General features: G+C 49.0%; 4 protein-coding genes and 1 pseudogene across 4 annotated transcripts in view; 3 read left to right on the top strand and 2 right to left on the bottom strand.

Annotated features, from left to right (window-relative positions):
* The first annotated feature begins 249 nt into the window (after positions 1-249).
* On the top strand, positions 250-3,803 carry CNM02520 (conserved hypothetical protein). Its single transcript, XM_024658344.1, has 13 exons — positions 250-486; positions 553-1,011; positions 1,065-1,156; positions 1,212-1,442; positions 1,489-1,682; positions 1,736-1,829; positions 1,883-1,929; positions 1,984-2,255; positions 2,310-2,520; positions 2,580-2,995; positions 3,050-3,113; positions 3,163-3,445; positions 3,504-3,803. Exons 2-13 carry the CDS (start codon positions 915-917, stop codon positions 3,561-3,563), a joined length of 2,061 nt encoding a protein of 686 aa, XP_024513923.1. The 5' UTR covers positions 250-486; positions 553-914; the 3' UTR covers positions 3,564-3,803.
* CNM02510 (conserved hypothetical protein) lies at positions 3,435-6,387 on the bottom strand. The gene is made up of 12 exons (XM_024658343.1): positions 6,341-6,387; positions 5,823-6,284; positions 5,639-5,761; positions 5,520-5,582; positions 5,381-5,470; positions 5,200-5,322; positions 5,079-5,148; positions 4,807-5,014; positions 4,446-4,715; positions 4,305-4,374; positions 4,156-4,239; positions 3,435-4,057 (listed from the first exon to the last, which is right to left on the bottom strand). The coding sequence occupies exons 2-12, from the start codon at positions 6,039-6,041 to the stop codon at positions 3,935-3,937; spliced, it is 1,443 nt and encodes a 480-aa protein (XP_024513924.1). The 5' UTR covers positions 6,042-6,284; positions 6,341-6,387; the 3' UTR covers positions 3,435-3,934.
* A 165-nt stretch (positions 6,388-6,552) lies between these two features.
* Positions 6,553-8,754, top strand: CNM02500 (annotated as a pseudogene).
* Positions 8,755-10,299: 1,545 nt separating this feature from the next.
* On the top strand, positions 10,300-15,276 carry CNM02490 (translational initiation-related protein, putative). The gene is made up of 6 exons (XM_568254.2): positions 10,300-10,428; positions 10,488-10,835; positions 10,886-13,221; positions 13,279-13,818; positions 13,877-14,338; positions 14,393-15,276. Exons 1-6 carry the CDS (start codon positions 10,326-10,328, stop codon positions 15,110-15,112), a joined length of 4,509 nt encoding a protein of 1,502 aa, XP_568254.1. The 5' UTR covers positions 10,300-10,325; the 3' UTR covers positions 15,113-15,276.
* CNM02480 (conserved hypothetical protein) overlaps positions 15,199-17,678 on the bottom strand; it is a 4,037-nt gene continuing 1,557 nt past the window's right edge. The window contains exons 4-9 of the mRNA XM_024658342.1: positions 17,025-17,627; positions 16,663-16,927; positions 16,530-16,571; positions 16,098-16,387; positions 15,728-16,019; positions 15,199-15,668 (exon numbers count right to left, since the gene is read on the bottom strand). Of these exons, the coding sequence (XP_024513925.1) occupies positions 15,956-16,019; positions 16,098-16,387; positions 16,530-16,571; positions 16,663-16,927; positions 17,025-17,627 (1,264 nt within the window). The 3' untranslated portion in view covers positions 15,199-15,668; positions 15,728-15,955. The remainder of the gene's footprint in view (positions 15,669-15,727; positions 16,020-16,097; positions 16,388-16,529; positions 16,572-16,662; positions 16,928-17,024; positions 17,628-17,678) is intronic.

The raw sequence follows: 17,678 nt of genomic DNA, 5'->3' as shown, positions 1-17,678 counted from the left end.
ATACTGGCTCTGTTTTTTATATCTTTGATATTGACACCTGTCCGTGCATGATGTACTCCATGCAAGTAATGGCAGGGATAAGCCATGAGATAATAATAGAACGAAGAACAACGAACGAAGTGATGAGAAGAAGAAGTATCTGTTGTCGGCATCCCCCATTTTTTGATATAAATTATAAATAACCAACAGGCGGCCGCCGGACCAGTTGCTCGCTCTGGCTTTCCCGTTTCAAGCATGCTTCATTCTTTTCATAATTTCATTAATGATTAACTACACCAATCCTTCCACTTCGTCTCAGCGAACAAACTGACTGCTATATCTAGCAGATATTTGATAATATCCTTCCTCTCTCACCAAAATCTGTCTCTGTCACCACATGATAGGTCGGCACGTGCCATTGACCATCGAGTCTTAATTGGAGAATAATCTCGTTGAAGAATACAAATGGCAGAATTGAAGGTAGAGGACGCAAGGAGGGGTTATAATGTAGGCTCAGTAGTCCTGCTATTTTCTTTCAAACTGCGAAGTAGTAATACCCCTATCGGCCCGCAGGAAAATCAAATGCAATACTTACGAACGGATTAGATTGTGCCTCATATTCAGACCAAGCACGTTCTTCAATCAGCTCGTTCATTCCACGTTCTCTTCCGTACCAACCAACCACATCACTGGGCCCCCTATTTGCAAGCGTTATCGATCTTTATCGGCTTTCGGACATCATCCAATTCGGTTACCTGGGCCAGAAATGTCGACTTCTATTAGGTAGGCTATCAGCAAAAAGAAGCTAGCCGCTTTATAGCTCTTTGTCGGAAGAAAGTCTATCTTAGCAAACGTGCTCTTGATTAAGAGTATATAAGGATTAAAGATGATAAAGTTGGAGCTTTTCGTCAAAACATTGAGGACTGCACGATAGAATGCCGAAACTCGCTGTCTTGGCTGCTCTTCTGGGCGTTGTTAGGTTTACCACTGCCGATCAGATCACACTGGGTCCGACGGCATACACAGCTCCAGGTAAGCTAAGTCATAATTCTCCATGCAATTCGGCCACTGATGTTATGGATCAGGTGCCTTCCCAACAAGCTTCTTTTCGGAATATTACAATGACCCTACCCAGACAGTGTCCCAAGTGCAGCCCAAGATTTCGGACAGCGTTCTCGTAAGTGTCCCCTCCAACGCTGAATTCAGTCACAGCTCCTTGACCCTGCATACAGAACAAAACCTATCCGCTCGAGCTTACAGATCCGGACACTATTTCTACGAACGACACTGCAGACCCTTTGTACTATCCACCTACCAGACTGCACGGTTCTGCCGCCACCAACTTATACCAGAATGTAACTGATCAAATCAAAAACATTGTCACTGGGGACACTCCATCAAACTGTTCCAAGTGTATCAATGCTCTCACTGCTGCGAGCACTCTTGCCAAAAGAGCCCCAGAGGTAAATACATCAGATGCTAAGAGAATTTGAGCTTACATATGTGTAGCTCGTCCCAGATCTTTTGGTGTCGTTATGTAACTACTATGGCTTCGCCTCCGAGGCAGGGTGTAATGTATATACCGCAAATGCTCAAGGCCCCTACTACGCTCAAGTTCTTGCGTACGCCGACGTGTCAGGTTACGATGGTCAGTATTTGTGTCAAAACTTCATCACCAAAAGCCAATGTGCGAGACCCCCTCTGTGAGTAATAGATGCTCGTACAGATAGTTGTAACGAACGCTAATAATAGACAGCCCGACTTTCAATGCGAGTGATTTCTGGACCAAGCCAAAGCCGACCAACGCGAAACCCCCTGTTCCCAAAGGGACGGATCGAATCAAGGTCTTGGTGAGTACGGACTAGGATAGGTGATCCCTAGATGCTGACGTTCTACACCTTAGCATATGTCGGACTTCCATATTGATCCTCGATATGCTACGGGATCTGAGTACGTCTATTTTCCATCTGTATCCTCTCGACGAACGACGCTGAACAACTACAGGGGTAACTGTACTTCCGGCCTTTGCTGCCGTCGTGGCAACCCGGTAGAATCCCTCAACTCCAACTATACTGTCTCCGTCCCTGCGCCTCGGTTCGGTTACTTCCTATGCGATACACCTTGGGCTCTCGGTGCAGCTGCAGTGGAAGCGATCCCGGTGTTGACTGGAACAGATGAAGATGATGCATTCAATATGACAATCTTCACTGGAGACATGGTGTCTCATGACCCTTATTACGAGTTGAGTAGAGATTACATCGAGTATACGGAGACGGGTGAGTCGAGCCCATCGCAGATAAAGTATGCGATGACTTATTAAAAACTTGTAGCTCTGTACGACCTTTGGAAACAGACTCTCAACCCCACCTCTCCTTTGTACGCCGCTATCGGTAACCATGACTCCTATCAACAGGCATTCGATGCGCCTTCTTCCCTTCCCGGAAAACTTAGGAAGCAATCGAGTTGGAACTATGAGCATCTTGCCGGATTGTGGGAAAGTGAGGGATGGATTGATGGGGAAGTTGCTCAAAAGGTTAAGACGTAAGTTGTGCTCGGCAAGGAGTCCCGTTGTAGGGATTTTGTTCACACATGTTTAATAGCCATTATGGTGCTTACTCCATTCAACATGCGACAAATCTCAAGATCATCACCATCAATACCGATCTCTGGTACCGCGCCAACATATTTGCTTACATCAACTCTACTCATCCTGATAACTTTGGCTTCCTCAAGTTTTTAGCCGAAGAACTGCAAGAAGCCGAAGATTGCAACTCTCGGGCGTACATTGTCGGACACGTCCTTAGTGGGTATGATGGTACAAACCCTCTTCCCGGGCCTACCGACATTTTCTATCAAATCATTGACAGGTACTCACATGTGATTGCTGGTCTCTTCTGGGGACATACACATGAGGATCAACATATGATTTACTACGCGAACAATGGAACGAAGATGTCTGCTGAAACAGCGCAGAACGTTGGATGGATCGGACCTTCCATCACCCCTCTAACAGACCGTAAGTCTTGCCCTTCTGTTTTGAAGATGTGCTTCTTACTAAGATGATTTATAGTCAATTCGGGCTTCCGTCTATATGAAGTTGATGCTGAGACCTGGGACATCCTTGATGCTCATACGTACGTCCTTTCATCTAAAGCAACAGAACCAGGTCTCATGCAACATTAGCTGGTATTCAAACGTCTCAACATACTCCTCTCTCGATGGTCAGCTCGAAGTCGGACCCTCCTATGTTTACGAATACAACACGCGTCAAGCCTACGGGGGCAATATATCCTGGCCTGACAATGCCCCTCTCAACGCTACCTGGTGGCACCTCGTTTCTCAGGATATGGAGAATGATGGTGGGGCGCTTGTAGAACTGTATAATGCTCATCAAGGAAAAATGTCTACGTTGAGTCCGAACTGTACGAGTGCAGAGTGTATCGAGGCCAAGGTCTGTTATTTGAGGGTGAGTCCGTGTTTAGGTTGTAGATATATGCGATGTTGGAGCTGATGGCATGTCGCAGAGCGGATCGGGAACTCTTGCCCTCGATAACTGCAAGACTGGCTACGGAAGCGTTCAATAATAGGGGAGGAGTGTGAATTCGAAAGTGTATCATGGATAAGCAAGGGTATAATAGACAATCAAGGGATTAATGGTTATAGCCATCGGCATCGTCGTTATAATAAACTGCAAGTAGATTTAGATTAGATTTAAATTTAGAGGGATAAAAAAGGACAAAAGGGCAAAAGGGAATGCAGCCCGTAATAAGGTGTAATCACCTGTAACTTAACGTCATTCGCATAACAAAGCAATAACAGGCCCGCTATAACTTGAATCAGAACAACATCTATAAAACAACTTGAAAGAAACCTAAAGTAAACCATCATCATTTTTCCTCAAGATCATTTATCTCAGTCCCCATTTGCTTTGCCGAGGTCCAACTACATTCACATTTTAGGTACGCAGCTTTTCTAACCTCTCTTGGGTAATTTCGAAACATTCTGGCAAGCCAGTTTCGGCATAGGTAGCACCTTGTACCATTTTAGCGAGCGCCGGTGCAGCCGTAAAGATACGCGCCTGTGAGGTGTAAAAAGACGACGATTAGTATGTGTTATCCACAGACAAATCAGAAGCAGTCAGGAAGGTGGGGGAGGAGAGCATGGAAGAGCACTTACCATTCCGTGACCGTTATGCCCGCACGACATCCACTGCCCTGGCTTATCTGGTACCGCGCCAATGAACGGAACGTCATCCGCGCTCTACATTGAAAATGCGTTAGAAGGGGCGGGCAATCGAAAGTGGGAGGGAGTGCACGACGACTTACGCGACCGATGATACCACTCCATGAATAGTCGTACCTCGCCCCTGTGCCTTTTGCGCCTTTTGCAAGATCCCTACACAACAATCCATCTTCAGTGTCCATATCTTCTGCATCAAGAGGATGTAGACAAAGAAAACGGCTCACCACTCAAGTCCTTCCCTACCCAACTTTCTCACAGCCTCCGTCACCGGCTCAAAGTTGGTCAAGCTATCATTCGTCTGCCTATTCTTCGGGTCTTCCGCCACATAATCCAACAATCTCTGTTGGTTCGGCGCTGACCCGCCAAAGAGAACAGCGCCATCAGCATTCAAGCGGGGGTTGATAGAATACAGCCCGGTGGGGTAGATTACGGCGTAAGAGTTTTGGAGGGATTTTGTGCCAGAGTGTGAGGTTGGAGGGATGACTTTGTCGCACCTAGAAGAGGTAAATTGGGCAAAGGTGAGTAAGTAGGCCGAATGCGTAAGCGACGAAGGGGGGGCCTGGCGGGAAGGGAGGGAAGACGCACATGTGAGGTGTGGGATGGATAGCGACCCTCATTTCAGGAAGTAAAAACCCAGCATAGGCGTTGGTAGTATGTACGACTTTGGAGGCGGTGATACTTCCTCGATCGGTATGGACAGTCCATTGATGGGCCGAGCCAGAAATAGAGGTCACGGGCGTCCAAGTTTGGAGGTTGAGCCCAAGATCGAGAGCTTGCTGGGCGATGTGGGCCACTAAGTAAAATCAAAGTCGTGTCAGTTATCAATTACGATGTGCATAGCTGATAAGAAGACTCACCGAGCTTCCAAGGGTGAAGGGTCGAGGCATCCCAGGCGTACACCGCCCTTGCGCCTTTAAGCCGGGATATCTACCGTACGTCAACTCGTGGTTGGTGTGCTCTACGGAATAGAGATTTTACCTCTTCAGCTCTCTGGCTGTCCGTCGTGACCTCAATTTTTGAGACGTCACCACCTGCTTCCATGTAGTACGAGAAAGTTTTGGCCGCCATTTCAGCAACTTCATCCGTCATACAGACGTCCAACTGTAGCAACACAATGATGAGCGCTGTCCATTCAATCTTGATGGGAAACTTTACTCACCGTCTTGCCTGTCCAAAAGTCACACTGCACATTGTGTTTCTTCACATACGCTGCCATGGACTCCCAAGTATCTTGCTCGTTTTTGAGAATCTTGCAATAGATCAGCGAATGTCCATAAACGACCTCGTAGGATACACACCTTCAAAGCCTGTTCTGTACCGTGACGCTTTTGATACTTTGTGAAACCTCGCCATTGATCGGGCTACGTATGCGTATTAATAGACTTGACGAGAAGAGCCTCATAAGAAACATACATACCTTGCAATGTCCAGCGTTGCGGCCTGTGGCTCCTGAACATAGCTCTCGAGCTTCGAGGATGACAACGGATTTTGGAGGGTCGGGGCCTTGAAGAAGCGACAATGCACAGAGTGACCCTGAGATCTAACACAAGGCATATCAACACTCGCATCCGCGACGCGACGCAACAGATGGTAGAACTCACGCCGGATCCAATGATGACAACCTCAGCCTCTCTTGGAAGCTCGTCAGTCGTACGGTGATTCAACAGAGGATTGTTTCGGACAGTTTGAAGCCAAAGCGAAAGACAGAACCCTGATTCGAGTGGAAGAGCAGTCATCTGTCTCCCATTCTGAACTTCTCCCTGAGTGGTGGCCTCGCTGCCGACTGCTGGGATGGTCCTTTTGTCAAGAGTGATCGTCATAGTGATGAAGAGTGGTGAAGATAGTAGATGTAGAATGAAGAATAACGGTTTGTTGTTTATGGGCGATATAAAACTGTGCAACGAGAGGGCCGGTTCGGCTTACGCCTATCTAATATCTGGGATGCGCGAGTGGCCGGACAGGACTGATAAGACCGGTGTTGGACCGGTTTACAACCGGCTTGGGTAGAATTGGCGATTGCCGTTTGATTTATACAGTTATCCATTCATAAGAGACTGCTCGAGCTATGGGTATGCAGAAGAGTCAGTTCCACCCAACCGCCTCTTCTCGACAGGCTTACCGTTGCTGCTTGGTCTAAGACAACACGCCAGCCCGATAAAATATGCCGAACAAAAAAGGAAACAGGTGGAAAGCAGCGGGAAACCAGCCCTTTCGGACAAGACCGAAAAAATTACGTAACTCACTTATCATGGCGCAATCTGACGTTGACCTCACGCATTCGGTGGTTTCTCACGGGCTTGAGGTTTGTTTAGTTTTCAACTTGTGTTCCACCAGTCTCCTCTTGCGTATTTGACATTCCCATAAGCCGCAATCGACCACTAGCGCATACTAAAAAGCACCGCAATAGGCGACATGCACGTCTCTAGGTGCTCACTTCTGCTGCGCCCTCATTGAACCGGAATGGCCCACCCTATTTCCCACATTCTTCGACTCTACCATCGCTCGCAACAGGACTGTAGAGTTGCTATTTCGTCATCGCGCACGCAAGTTTATCATCATCCATCTTTTGGCAGTTCATAAATATTTCAGCACGCCATACCAGGTTATTATTCACCAGTTATTATTCATCACTCAAGGATATATATATGACCGGCCCAAGTGCGACAGCGGTGACAATGTTTAGCAAATCACTCATCAATCAACTCCCAACATGACCTCTACCCTCACCCAAACCATTGACAGCTTGACACAAAAGGTCGGCACCCTAGGCGTCCGGGGCAGTACCCAACCTATTCCTCGAAACCACTCGCTTGACAAATGGAAGTCTTTTGAAGTCACACCCTTTATTGGACAGGAGTTTGGCAGCGACATCCAGCTCTCTCAGATTGTCAATGCTCCCAACGCCGATGAATTTATCAAAGATCTCGCCGTGCTGAGTAAGTAACTTTTCAGTAATCAAGGTTTAATGGTAGAGTACTGATCAGGTGTGCAGTTTCCCAAAGAGGCGTCGTCTTTTTCCGTGCTCAGGACATCAACGTTGACGACCAAAAGACCCTTGGTAAGAGACTTGGTGAGCTCTCTGGCAAGCCTGGAGACTCCACTCTGCATATCCACCCCACTACTGAGCTTAGCTCGTCCAAGGGTGACCACATCTCAGTGTAAATACGACCTATGCTACATTGAGAGTAGTCTGTGCTGACATTCTCAATACACAGTATCACGAGTGAGCGACAAAGCCGAAACATCGGTGATCCTTCTCGTCTCGCCAGTCAGCTCTGACACTCTGATATCACGTTTGAGCCTGTCCCCAGTGACTACGCCATCCTCAAAGTACGTCTTTCCCCCATCCTACATACGCCCAATCCCATCCCATTTCTGCCATCCCTAAGCCTAAGACTCCAAGAGCCTCCACTAACGCAGACCCCCCGGCCAGGTCCATACTGCACCTCCCTCTGGAGGCGACACAATCTGGGCATCTGCCTACGAAGCCTACTCTCGTCTTTCTCCCCATTTCACAAAGTTTCTTGAAGGCAAGGAAGCATTCCATGAAGCCGCATTCTTCAGCAAAGCCGCTGAGCAGTATGGTATTGAACTTCGAACGGGCGAGCGAGGTTCACCTCTTAACGAAGGTCCTTCTCTGTCTGCCATCCACCCTGTCATTCGCGTTAGTGAGTAGTTGTTTTTTTTGTCCTACTGCCTTTCTTCCTCCCACCTCTCATGGCCTCTCCTCCCTGTGACTTGACTTCATACTGACAATGATACGTAGACCCTGTGACTGGCTGGAAAGGACTTTATGTCAATCAAGGCTTTACAAGGCGTATCTTGGGCGTTACCAAGGACGAATCTGATTTCATTCTGGATTACCTCTTTGTATGTTATGGTTCTTTCTCCCCTCCGCTCTTCACTCTACTCTCCGCTTTATACCCCATATGCTATCACACTCCATTCCCAAGTTGCATCGGCTAATACCAAAGGTGGGCGATCGTAGAAAGTAACGCAGAACAACCATGACCTCCAAGTTCGGTTCAAATGGGGCATCAACTATCCGACAGGTATCGCCGATGTCGCTCTTTGGGATAACCGCTCAACTTCGCATAGCGTGAGTCCCTCCTTCTTTTTTTCCTTTTCTCCTTCCCCCTCTCCCTTCGGCGCCGCGCTAATCCCCTCTCATTTCTTCTTTACAGGCCACGTTCGACTATGAAAAGCAACTTCGAGTCGGCGACCGCGTCGTTTCTATCGGTGAAAAACCTTATTTTGACCCTTCGGCTACTACGAGGCGTGACACTTTGGGCCTTGCTTTGCCTACTGAGGGGGCGCTTGGCGAAGTGTACAGGGCCCAGGTTACCAAATAGGCCGGGCCGAGCATATTGCTCGGAGATTTGATGGTGGAATAATTGTTTTTTGGCGTTGTTGTTAAGGATTGAGAGTCAGAATGATGCTTTACTTCCGAAAAGGAGGGCAATCCCATTACTTTTTGTACTGGGTTGTTGTTAGTTGATACATATCTAAAAATGAATGAAGTTGTACTGTTGCATACATCGGGACCAAGTACCATCATTATCTTCCAAGTTATAAAGCACACAAAACAAGTAACAATACTCCTTCCTCTGAACAGTTACATTTTGAGTGAAAATAGATCGCATATTAATTACATGTTAAGAGTTGGCACAACATGTAGGAATATAGATGTAACTTGGTCACTCCAATCGCTTTATAGTATGTTAACATAGACAACCTCGAATCCTTTCCTGAACATCCTTTGAAAGATCTTTAGTATATTAGCACGACAGTTAGCAATGGGAAAGTCATTGATAAGGGCAAATAAATCAAAAAGACATACATTCTTCTCTTTGGCATCTCCATCGGTTTCTGCCGACTCTTCTTTTACCTCCGAGTTAGGACTGGAACTTGCAGCTATTTGTCAGCCTGATTGAGAAAGATAAGAGCATCAAGCTTTCAAGATGATCCCTCACTTGACCTTCTGCATTTATAACACACTTCAGAATGTTCGGAAGTCTTCTCGGGATCATAATTGTGAGTTACCGATGTGTTTCTGTCGACAAGGGCAAAGGCATCCTGGGCACAGAAAAGGTCGTTATCCCATCCTAAATATATTCTCTCTGTGGAATAAATGACTGTTCTCTTACTTTTATTTTTCCACTAGTATCGCCCTCCCTTCATTTCCATTCAACACAATGGAACACGAACTGCACAATAGCAGTGGCGTGGAACCTAGACAAACAGCAAAGCGTCTCCCAAATCCTACGAATGAGCTTGATAATGATACTCAAGGGTTATACCCAATGAAAGACAGCACGGTCGTTCCCCCTCAGACTCAAACGCCGGCGATACTCCCTCCAGCCCTATGGACAGCCAAGAAGGCAGGGGGTGGTTCATCCAAGAGCGGCAACCGCTCTGGGGAAACAACAACAACGACCAAGGTGTGCGTTAAACGCATTAAAGGCTTGATGTTCTGCTGTAATCAAGTAGCAGTTATATATGATTTTAGAGATATTGACACATGTCCGGATAGTGTTGGTCGATGTAACCTTGTTCTCGGCGTCGCTGGGACTAAGCCTGGCTGCGACATTAGTCAAGCCACACCAGTTGGCTCTGTTCATGTAAGCAATTACCCTAAAGTCACGATACCGAAACATATATCTGGCCTGACGCTTTCCATCACCCGTAGTGCAGGGCCCCTTGTAACAGCTTTGGCAGTGCTTTGGTCGGTCGTTCGTCTCTACGATCTTCTCAAGTCATCCGCGCTGGCCTCAGGAACAGTATGCCAGAAGGCAAAGCCTCTTGAGTATAAATTGAACGAAGGTGACGGACCGTCAGCTGGGCGGCTGCCTCAGGCAGTTTGGCCTCATGTTCAACATGTTGAACAGCGGGATCGGGGCTGTGTGGTTACTCGTGAGTACTGTAATGACATACAAAACCGCCGCTCCAATTTGTAATGGTCGGTTCAATTTTGTAATCGGCGCTGATCGGTGATTACCCCGATGCCGAGCCTTGACCGAAAAAAGTGACTTTCCGCGGAGGATTCGTATACTTTTCGTTTCTTTCAACAAAAAACATCTTCCCTCCTAAAAGCATCACCGAAAATGTCAGAATCAGCCAAGGCTGCTGCCCAGAACGGCCAGGCTGAGGAGCAACAGCTCCAGCAGCAACTCGACGAGCAACAGCAGCTCGAAGAGCAGCAACAGCGTATGTCATGTTTAGCCTATCCACTCTCCTCCGTTTCATCTGCTCACAGAAAAACATAGTTCCTCCTGTCACGATCCGTATCCCTTCTCCTACCTGCTCCAGGACGGTCCCCAAGCCCAAGGACTCGACAGAACCCCTTGACAGGATCACTCTCTACCCTCAACCCCAAGAGACAATCCAAGACATCAAGCTTCTCATCAACGACTGGGTTGGCGCTTACTGGCTTGGTCCTTACTCTCTTCAACTGCCATTCGTCAAGGGTGAAGATGGCCGAGGCAAGATATACAGTAAGAAGAAGGATTTCAGTGAGGTCAGGGCGGGCGAGAAGTTGAATGAGTGGTTGGAGGTGCAAGATGCTTTTGAGCATTTGCAGGAGGGTGAAGAGAGGGTTCTTGAGGCTGTTAGGGGTGTGTTTCTGTTTCTCTTGGGCGTGATGAATGTTCTAACTTTTGAGTAGAACCTTACGGAGAGCTCAGCGCTCGTCAGTCTATTATTCGACTTCTCGAGCTCATTGCTCCTTCCGGCACTACCGCCAACACCACCTCCAACCCTCTCGGTCTTCAGGCTGGTTCGACCATCTTTGAGCAGGTCCGTGACGGTTTGGTCTCTGCCAACGCTGAGACTACCTACGAAGAAGTCGAGGTTTCTCTGCCTTCTGGTCGTAAAGGCAAAGGTGGAAAAAAGGAACTCGTCAAAGTCAAGCGAAGTGTTTCTGGTGACAAGGCTCACGCCTTTGCTGACTGGAAGGGATGGGCTCCTGCTTCTTTTGGCTCCCTCGCGGTCAGCTCCGACCCTGTTGAGGTTGCTCCCAGTCTCAAGTCTATCCAGATTTCCCATTTCAACCCCCCTCCTCCCCACCTCCGTCAAAAGGGCCACGAGCTTTATCTCCAAGTATCTTTGCTTGAGGGCGAGGTTGTGACTCTTATCTGCTCTACTCGAGGATGGTACGTTTCAAAATCCAACGTCAACAACTTTGACCCCTCCCCTCGTCCTTCTGCCGACGGCTCAATCCCTGCTCCCACTCATTCTTTGATCGACCTCCTCCACTCCATCTCGCCCCTCTTCTCCGAGCGCGTCTCCAGGCTCCCTCCGATCTCTCTCGACGGTGCCTTGGCCGACCCAATCTCCACCGTCGCCATCCCACAAGCTACTCCTGCTTACCCTTTCCTCACATCCCCCCCCAAGCCCGCTATTTCCCCTGAAATTTTGCGCACTCAGCTTGCCTTCCTTCACACTGGCGCCTACGGCCCCGACCTCGTCGATGCTGCCCGTGACTGGAACGAGGAAATTCAAGGTATCCGTGAGCTCCCCCGTGGAACCATGCAGGAGCGTGTTTTCAGAGAAAAGATGCTTCAAAAGGTGTGGGCCGAGTTTGATCAGGCTGCAGCGCGAGCGGTACAAGCTGTCTCCAAGGGCGATATCCCCCCTATCAACCCCGCCGAAGACCCCAAGGCGCACATGTATCTCCAATCGAACATCTTCATCACCCAAGGTGACTCTGATGCTCTTGACACGTATGCGCACTTGGGCGGTGACGCCGCCATGCGAATTTCTCACGGAAAGGATGCCGCTGGTGTCAAGTTGTTGAACAAGATTGATGCCGACGGTCTTTACCTTTTGGGTCACACCATTGTCGACTGGCAAGGAAGGAGGTGGATCTGCCAGAGTATCTTGCCGGGTATCTTCTCCAACAGGCGAGCTGTCGAGGAGGAGAAGGCCCAGGCTGAGACCGAGGCGGAAGCTGAAACCGCCGATGCTGTTGAGGGTGAACAGAAGAAGGAAGACTGGGTCGATGTCGAGAAGCCCACTGAGAAGTCTGGTTCTGAAACCGAGAGCGACAACCCCATGATGATCTACGGCCTTGACTCTGAACGACCAACTTCTGTCCACTGGGACGCCGCTACTCACTCTCTTCTCTCCACAATTGCTACCCCTCTCCGTCTCGCCGCTCACACTATCAAGGACGGTGAAGGCAAGGAACACGAGTTTTACGCCTCCGCTGAGGTTAAGGGTTTGAAGGGTCAGGACGGTCGACGATACCTTCTCGATGCTCAGAGATTGGCGCCTGTTGATGTCGAGTGGCTCGAAAAGGACATCACTGGCCCGCTCGTTGGCCCCAAGAAGGACGATGAGTCTGCCGAGGAAGGCGTACAGTACCCTCACAGGCTTGTCATGCTGAGGCCCGAGTTAATTGAACAGTTCTGGGAGAGTGAATTGAAGAGGTGGGCTAGGGGTGTCGCTGAGAAGGCACAGGCCAAGAAGGCTGAAGCTGAAGCTGAGGCCGCCGCTGCTGCCGATGCCGAAGGCGAGAAGAAGAAGGAAGGGGAGCAGAGTGAGATCCCTCAAGAGGAACAGTCCGCCGCTGCTAGTGCCGCCGCCGCTCGCCGTGCTGAAGAAGACCGACCCGTCGACGCTAGCCTCATTGGCGATATTAAGCAGTTCAACCTCAGCTTCAACCCTGATGCCTTTGTCGAACAGCCTGTCCTCGAGGCCGAGGGTCAGGAAGGCAAAACTGAAATCAAGGCCGCCATCACCGACGAGTCTGACCCCTCTGTGAAGGCCGTTCGCGACGCTGGTCTTTTCCTTCGACAGATTGCTATCCCTGCTGTCGTCCTTGATGTTCTTACTGGCAACACCTCTGGTGTCATGGACGGTGAGAGCTTGTCTAAGCACTTGCACCAGCGAGGTGTGAACATTAGGTACTTGGGTCACTTGGCTTCCACCATTATTCAATTCTCTACCAGTAAGGATGGTGCTGCCAAGGAGCCTTCTGGTCACTTGGCTGCTTTGCAGGTAAGTCCATGTAAACACAGTATGATGACGATTGGGGTGCCAGCTGACATATGAAAGTCTATCGTCCTCCAAGAAATGGTCTTCCGAGCGGCCAAGCACATCCTCCGTGAGCTTTTGTACCCTCTCCAACCCGAAACCGCTACGGATGCCGTCTCTCATTTCCTCAACTGTCTTCTCGGCTCATGTCTCAACCCCGCCCCCGTGGCTTCTTACACCCCTATTGGTATCAACAGCAACGAGCCTGAGCCCGCATACGTTAAGCTCACTCCTGAGTGTTTGAGGGCTCAAATTATCAAGGAGGTCAAGTCCCGATTCAGATGGACCTTGGACGAGAGCTTCCTGGAGAGCGGTTTGAGGAAGAAGCAGCTGCTTAGAGAGTTGGCTAGCCGTGTTGGATTCCAGCTCGCCCAAAGGGAATATGTCTTCAGCAAGGACCAAGAAGAGGAGGAGAACAAGAGGGAGGAAAATATCAAGAGCAAGGAGAAGAAGAAGGGATCAAAGGCTGGTGCCAAGGGTGAGACGGTGAAGAGGACAACAACCTTCGAGGGTGAGGACGTTTTGACTTTGGTCCCTGTCATCAAGTCCACTGCTCCTTCCGTGAGTTATCTTCTCTTCTTGTCTCCAAATTCTACGCTGATGGTAGCGAGCTTTTCAGGTTTCTGTCGCGGAGGAGATCCTTGAAGCTGGCCGAAACACCATCAACCGTGGCAAGATCGAATTTGGTCTCGACTTTATGTTGGAGGCTATCCAGCTCTACGAGTCTATTCACTCTGTCATCCACCCCGAAGTCGCGTCCGTGTATAACTCTTATGCTCAGGCCATCCACCAAATCGCTCGACTCAAGATCCAGCAGATTGCGGCGCAAGAGAACCCTGACCCCGAACAACCTCTTGGTGTCGACATCAGCGGCGCGCTCAGGTTCCAGAGGCAAGCTGTGGCTATCGCCGAGAGGACTCTGGGTGTCTACCACCACGAGACTGCCGGTTATTACTTCCAGCTCGCCATGTTGGAGAACTTGGAAGGTAACGCTCAGCAATCTTTGAGGTACTTCAGGCACCTTTTGACCCTCTGGGATGTGATCTATGGTCCCGGTCATCCCGAGATTAGCACTATCCTTGTGAGTAATCTTGCATGGAGTACGAGGAAAGAAGATTTACTGATATCAAACTAGAGCAACGCCGGTATCGTCCTACAGTCCATGAATGATCTCTCTCTTTCGCTCTCCTTGCAAAAGCAAGCATACGAGTCAACTCTCGCGTGCTTCGGCCCTAATCACATCCAAACTGGCCAGTCCCTCCATCAACTTGTCCAAGGTCACTTCCTTGCGGGCGACATGGCTTCTGCCCTTGAAACTGCCAAGCAAGCTCTCGAGATCTTCAAGGCCCGTCTTGGTGAGGAACACAACCAGACCAAGGAGGAAGCAAAGAACGTCGAGCTTTTGACCGCTGTGATCGAGAACCAAGAAAGGCAAAAGGAGAGGGAAGAAGCCGTGAAGAAGGAAGCTACTGAGAGATTAAAGATGGCTAGGGAGAGGATTGGCGGTGGTGCTGCCTCTACTAGCCGACCCACTGGCATTCGTCGATTGGGCGGAGCTGGTGCCGGCGCCCTCCCTCAGGGTGTCCGAGTCGTCGACCCTCAGACCCTTGCTGCCCTCGCCGCCGCTGCTGGCCAAGGTGGCAACCCCTCCGCCAACGCCGCTGCTGCTACTGCAGGCCAAGGCGAGCAAGCCAACGGCGAATCCACGGGAACACCCCAGATAGGAGAGCGAGGAACAGAGAGTTTGGAAGAGTTGGTGAGGTACATCCAGGGCTCTGCTCCCGGTGTTGGTGGAAGTGCGAAGAGGGGAAAGAATGCTCTTAGGGGTAAGAGGAGGACTGGCGCCAAGCGTTAAGTGATGGACGTGTGACCAGAGCGAAAGGAAGAAGTATCTAGAGGAAGAAGAGAGTAAAAGTTAAAAAAATCAATTTGTTTCGATATCTCGCATTCACTTGCATCGCATGTTTTCTAATAAAACGGCTACAAAGACACCACTCTTCTTACATTTCCATGCAAGCTGTTCAGTTTTTCGAGCTTCCGTCTTGGCATTCATGTGGAGCAAAAATAGATACACAGGCGTATTCACGGGTATTATACGGGTATTACATATTCATTACACAAGAGGGTATGTTGTATGACCATGGCAGACGAGAGGTTGTAAAAAAAGGAGAACAGGTCGTTATTGTTTGTTTATATTTCCGATGACGGTGAAGGTGAAAATAATTATACACTTGAACACGTCTATCCACACCTCTTTCTCTTAGTTAAACCTTCTTTGTTGCCAGTAAGGCATGTAAAGAGACTCTAAGCACGACCAAATCAGTGGACGACAGCATCGCCAGAACTGGCTCTACGGTGCCTCCATACAGCATAAACCAAAGCAAGTACAACCATCGCTTTCAGTAGCATCTCTGTTATCATCTGTCATTAGCCAAAGTGACAGAACAAAGGATAGTTTAATATGACTTACTCATGATCCAGAATAAACCATTATCTTCTTGTCGAATATAATCCTTCCCAAACCTCCCCTTCTCGTCAAACCCTCGCTGAGTTAAAGGTTTGTTGGTGAACCCAAAACGGTTGACAAATGATCCCTGTCTTCTTTTTTCATTCAGGGAGTAATCGCTATCACGTGTAACGGTGGGATCATGGTTGAAGGATGGGATGAGAGTCTCCGGAGAAGTGGGTGAATGAGGGACTATACGGATGGATCGTTTAGATCGGGCAATGCGCATGGCTTCGCGGTAGCTATCCACGCATTTCTGTTTCGGAGTCACAAATCAATTAGCCTCTTGAAAAACTATCATGTGAGAAAAAAAAAAAGGAAAGAGTGGACGAACCTCCATAGCATCCCACCACGTCCGTCCACCGATTCCCTCTGTGCTACCTCTTTCACCCATCTCCTTCCTCTTCTGATGATCCGCACTACCTCTGCCAGGAGTTTGGCGTACTCTTTGGCCAGGGTTTTGAAGTATGGCGAAGAGGTGTTACAAGCTCTTGGCCATGGGATAGAGGTGGATTCTTTGTTTGAATAGTCTGAAGAGTGGGCGTGAGGGGGGGAGAGGAGTAGACCCGTAGATTGGTGAGTGACGAGATCGCGGGTTCCCTCTGCGTCGAGTCCAACCACAGGCTTGTTGGAGAATCGCATGATTAGCTCAAATTCATCAACCCAACTCGTCTCTCCCTTGACTAGAAACTCATGGACGGAACGCATCAACAATCCCCGGGAAAAGGCCAAAAGACAAGGGAGATGAGCGAATCGGGAAACTTACCAAACCGGAGGCTAGCGCTTCGAGTACAACTTGGCCAAATGTCTACCGCAATCGACACATCAGCATTTCCCATAATACCTCTGTCAAAAAAAAGATTAAGAAAGGGGGAATCCGGATGAGCCCAGACACATACCTCTGTAAAACTCGGGAACGCAAAAACGTCCGCACTCGCATAGCATTCCGCCAACTCTTCGCCTTGTTTATGTCCCAAGAATTCGGCGTCATAATTCGCTTCTTTGCATTTCGTTTCCAACTCTTTGCGTGCTGGACCGTCACCCACGAAAATGAGTTTGGGCATGAAGTTAATGGGGCCGGGAGACGAAGAGGAGGAAGAGGGGAGGAAGGAAGAGAGGTGGGAATAGGCCGAGAGGAGAAGGTGGATGTTTTTCTCCCATGAACTAAAAACACAAAGTTAGCGCACGATACATCCAAAGTGTGAAGTATCGACGAAAATTCGATAATGCTTGTCGAAATGGGAGCAAAAGAAGGACTTACATTCGCCCAACATAGAGCAAAACGACTCTTTCGGGCAAATCCAGGCTAGTGTCGGGAGGATACACACCAGCCAAGCTCGCCTTGAAAGGTTGTTTGACTTCACCATGTACATCTCCACGCTCATAGGGAGGATAAAGGTCGGATTGGGATTGGATTTGACTATGATAAGTCTTCTTGTCTTCCGGTCCATTTTCAGGACTCAAAGGCGGCGTCATCATCCCTTCTTCTTTACTCCCATTCCAATGAAGTCCAACCACCTTCTCCTCCATAGAAATAGCCGGATTGTCCTTTTCCACCTTGAGCAATGGGCTGTCCTCGCTTTGCTTTTCACCAGGTGCAAGACCAACTCCCCACATCTCTCTTCTTTTCCAACTCCTTTTCGAACGTCCAAACTGATGGAGGTCTACACCTCTTGACCAGATCCTAACTTTTCCTACCTCGCCATCTTTTTCGCTCACCCATCCTTGTTCCTCAAGCATAGCCTTAGTAGACGGAGAAGGACAGAGTGTCAACCGAACGCGCGAGTGGAGAAGGCGCTGAAAAGACCAGATGAGAGGTGTAAGGAATGGGAGGTTGAAGAGGGTCGCGTAGGTTGCTAGGTTCCTGTAGGTAGGTGGGTGGGCAAATGGTAATAAGTCGGAAAATTCAAGTGAG

This window comes from Cryptococcus neoformans (assembly GCF_000091045.1).
Source record: "Cryptococcus neoformans var. neoformans JEC21 chromosome 13 sequence".
NCBI lineage: Eukaryota > Fungi > Basidiomycota > Tremellomycetes > Tremellales > Cryptococcaceae > Cryptococcus > Cryptococcus deneoformans.
This window is presented reverse-complemented; position numbering and strand designations above follow the sequence as displayed.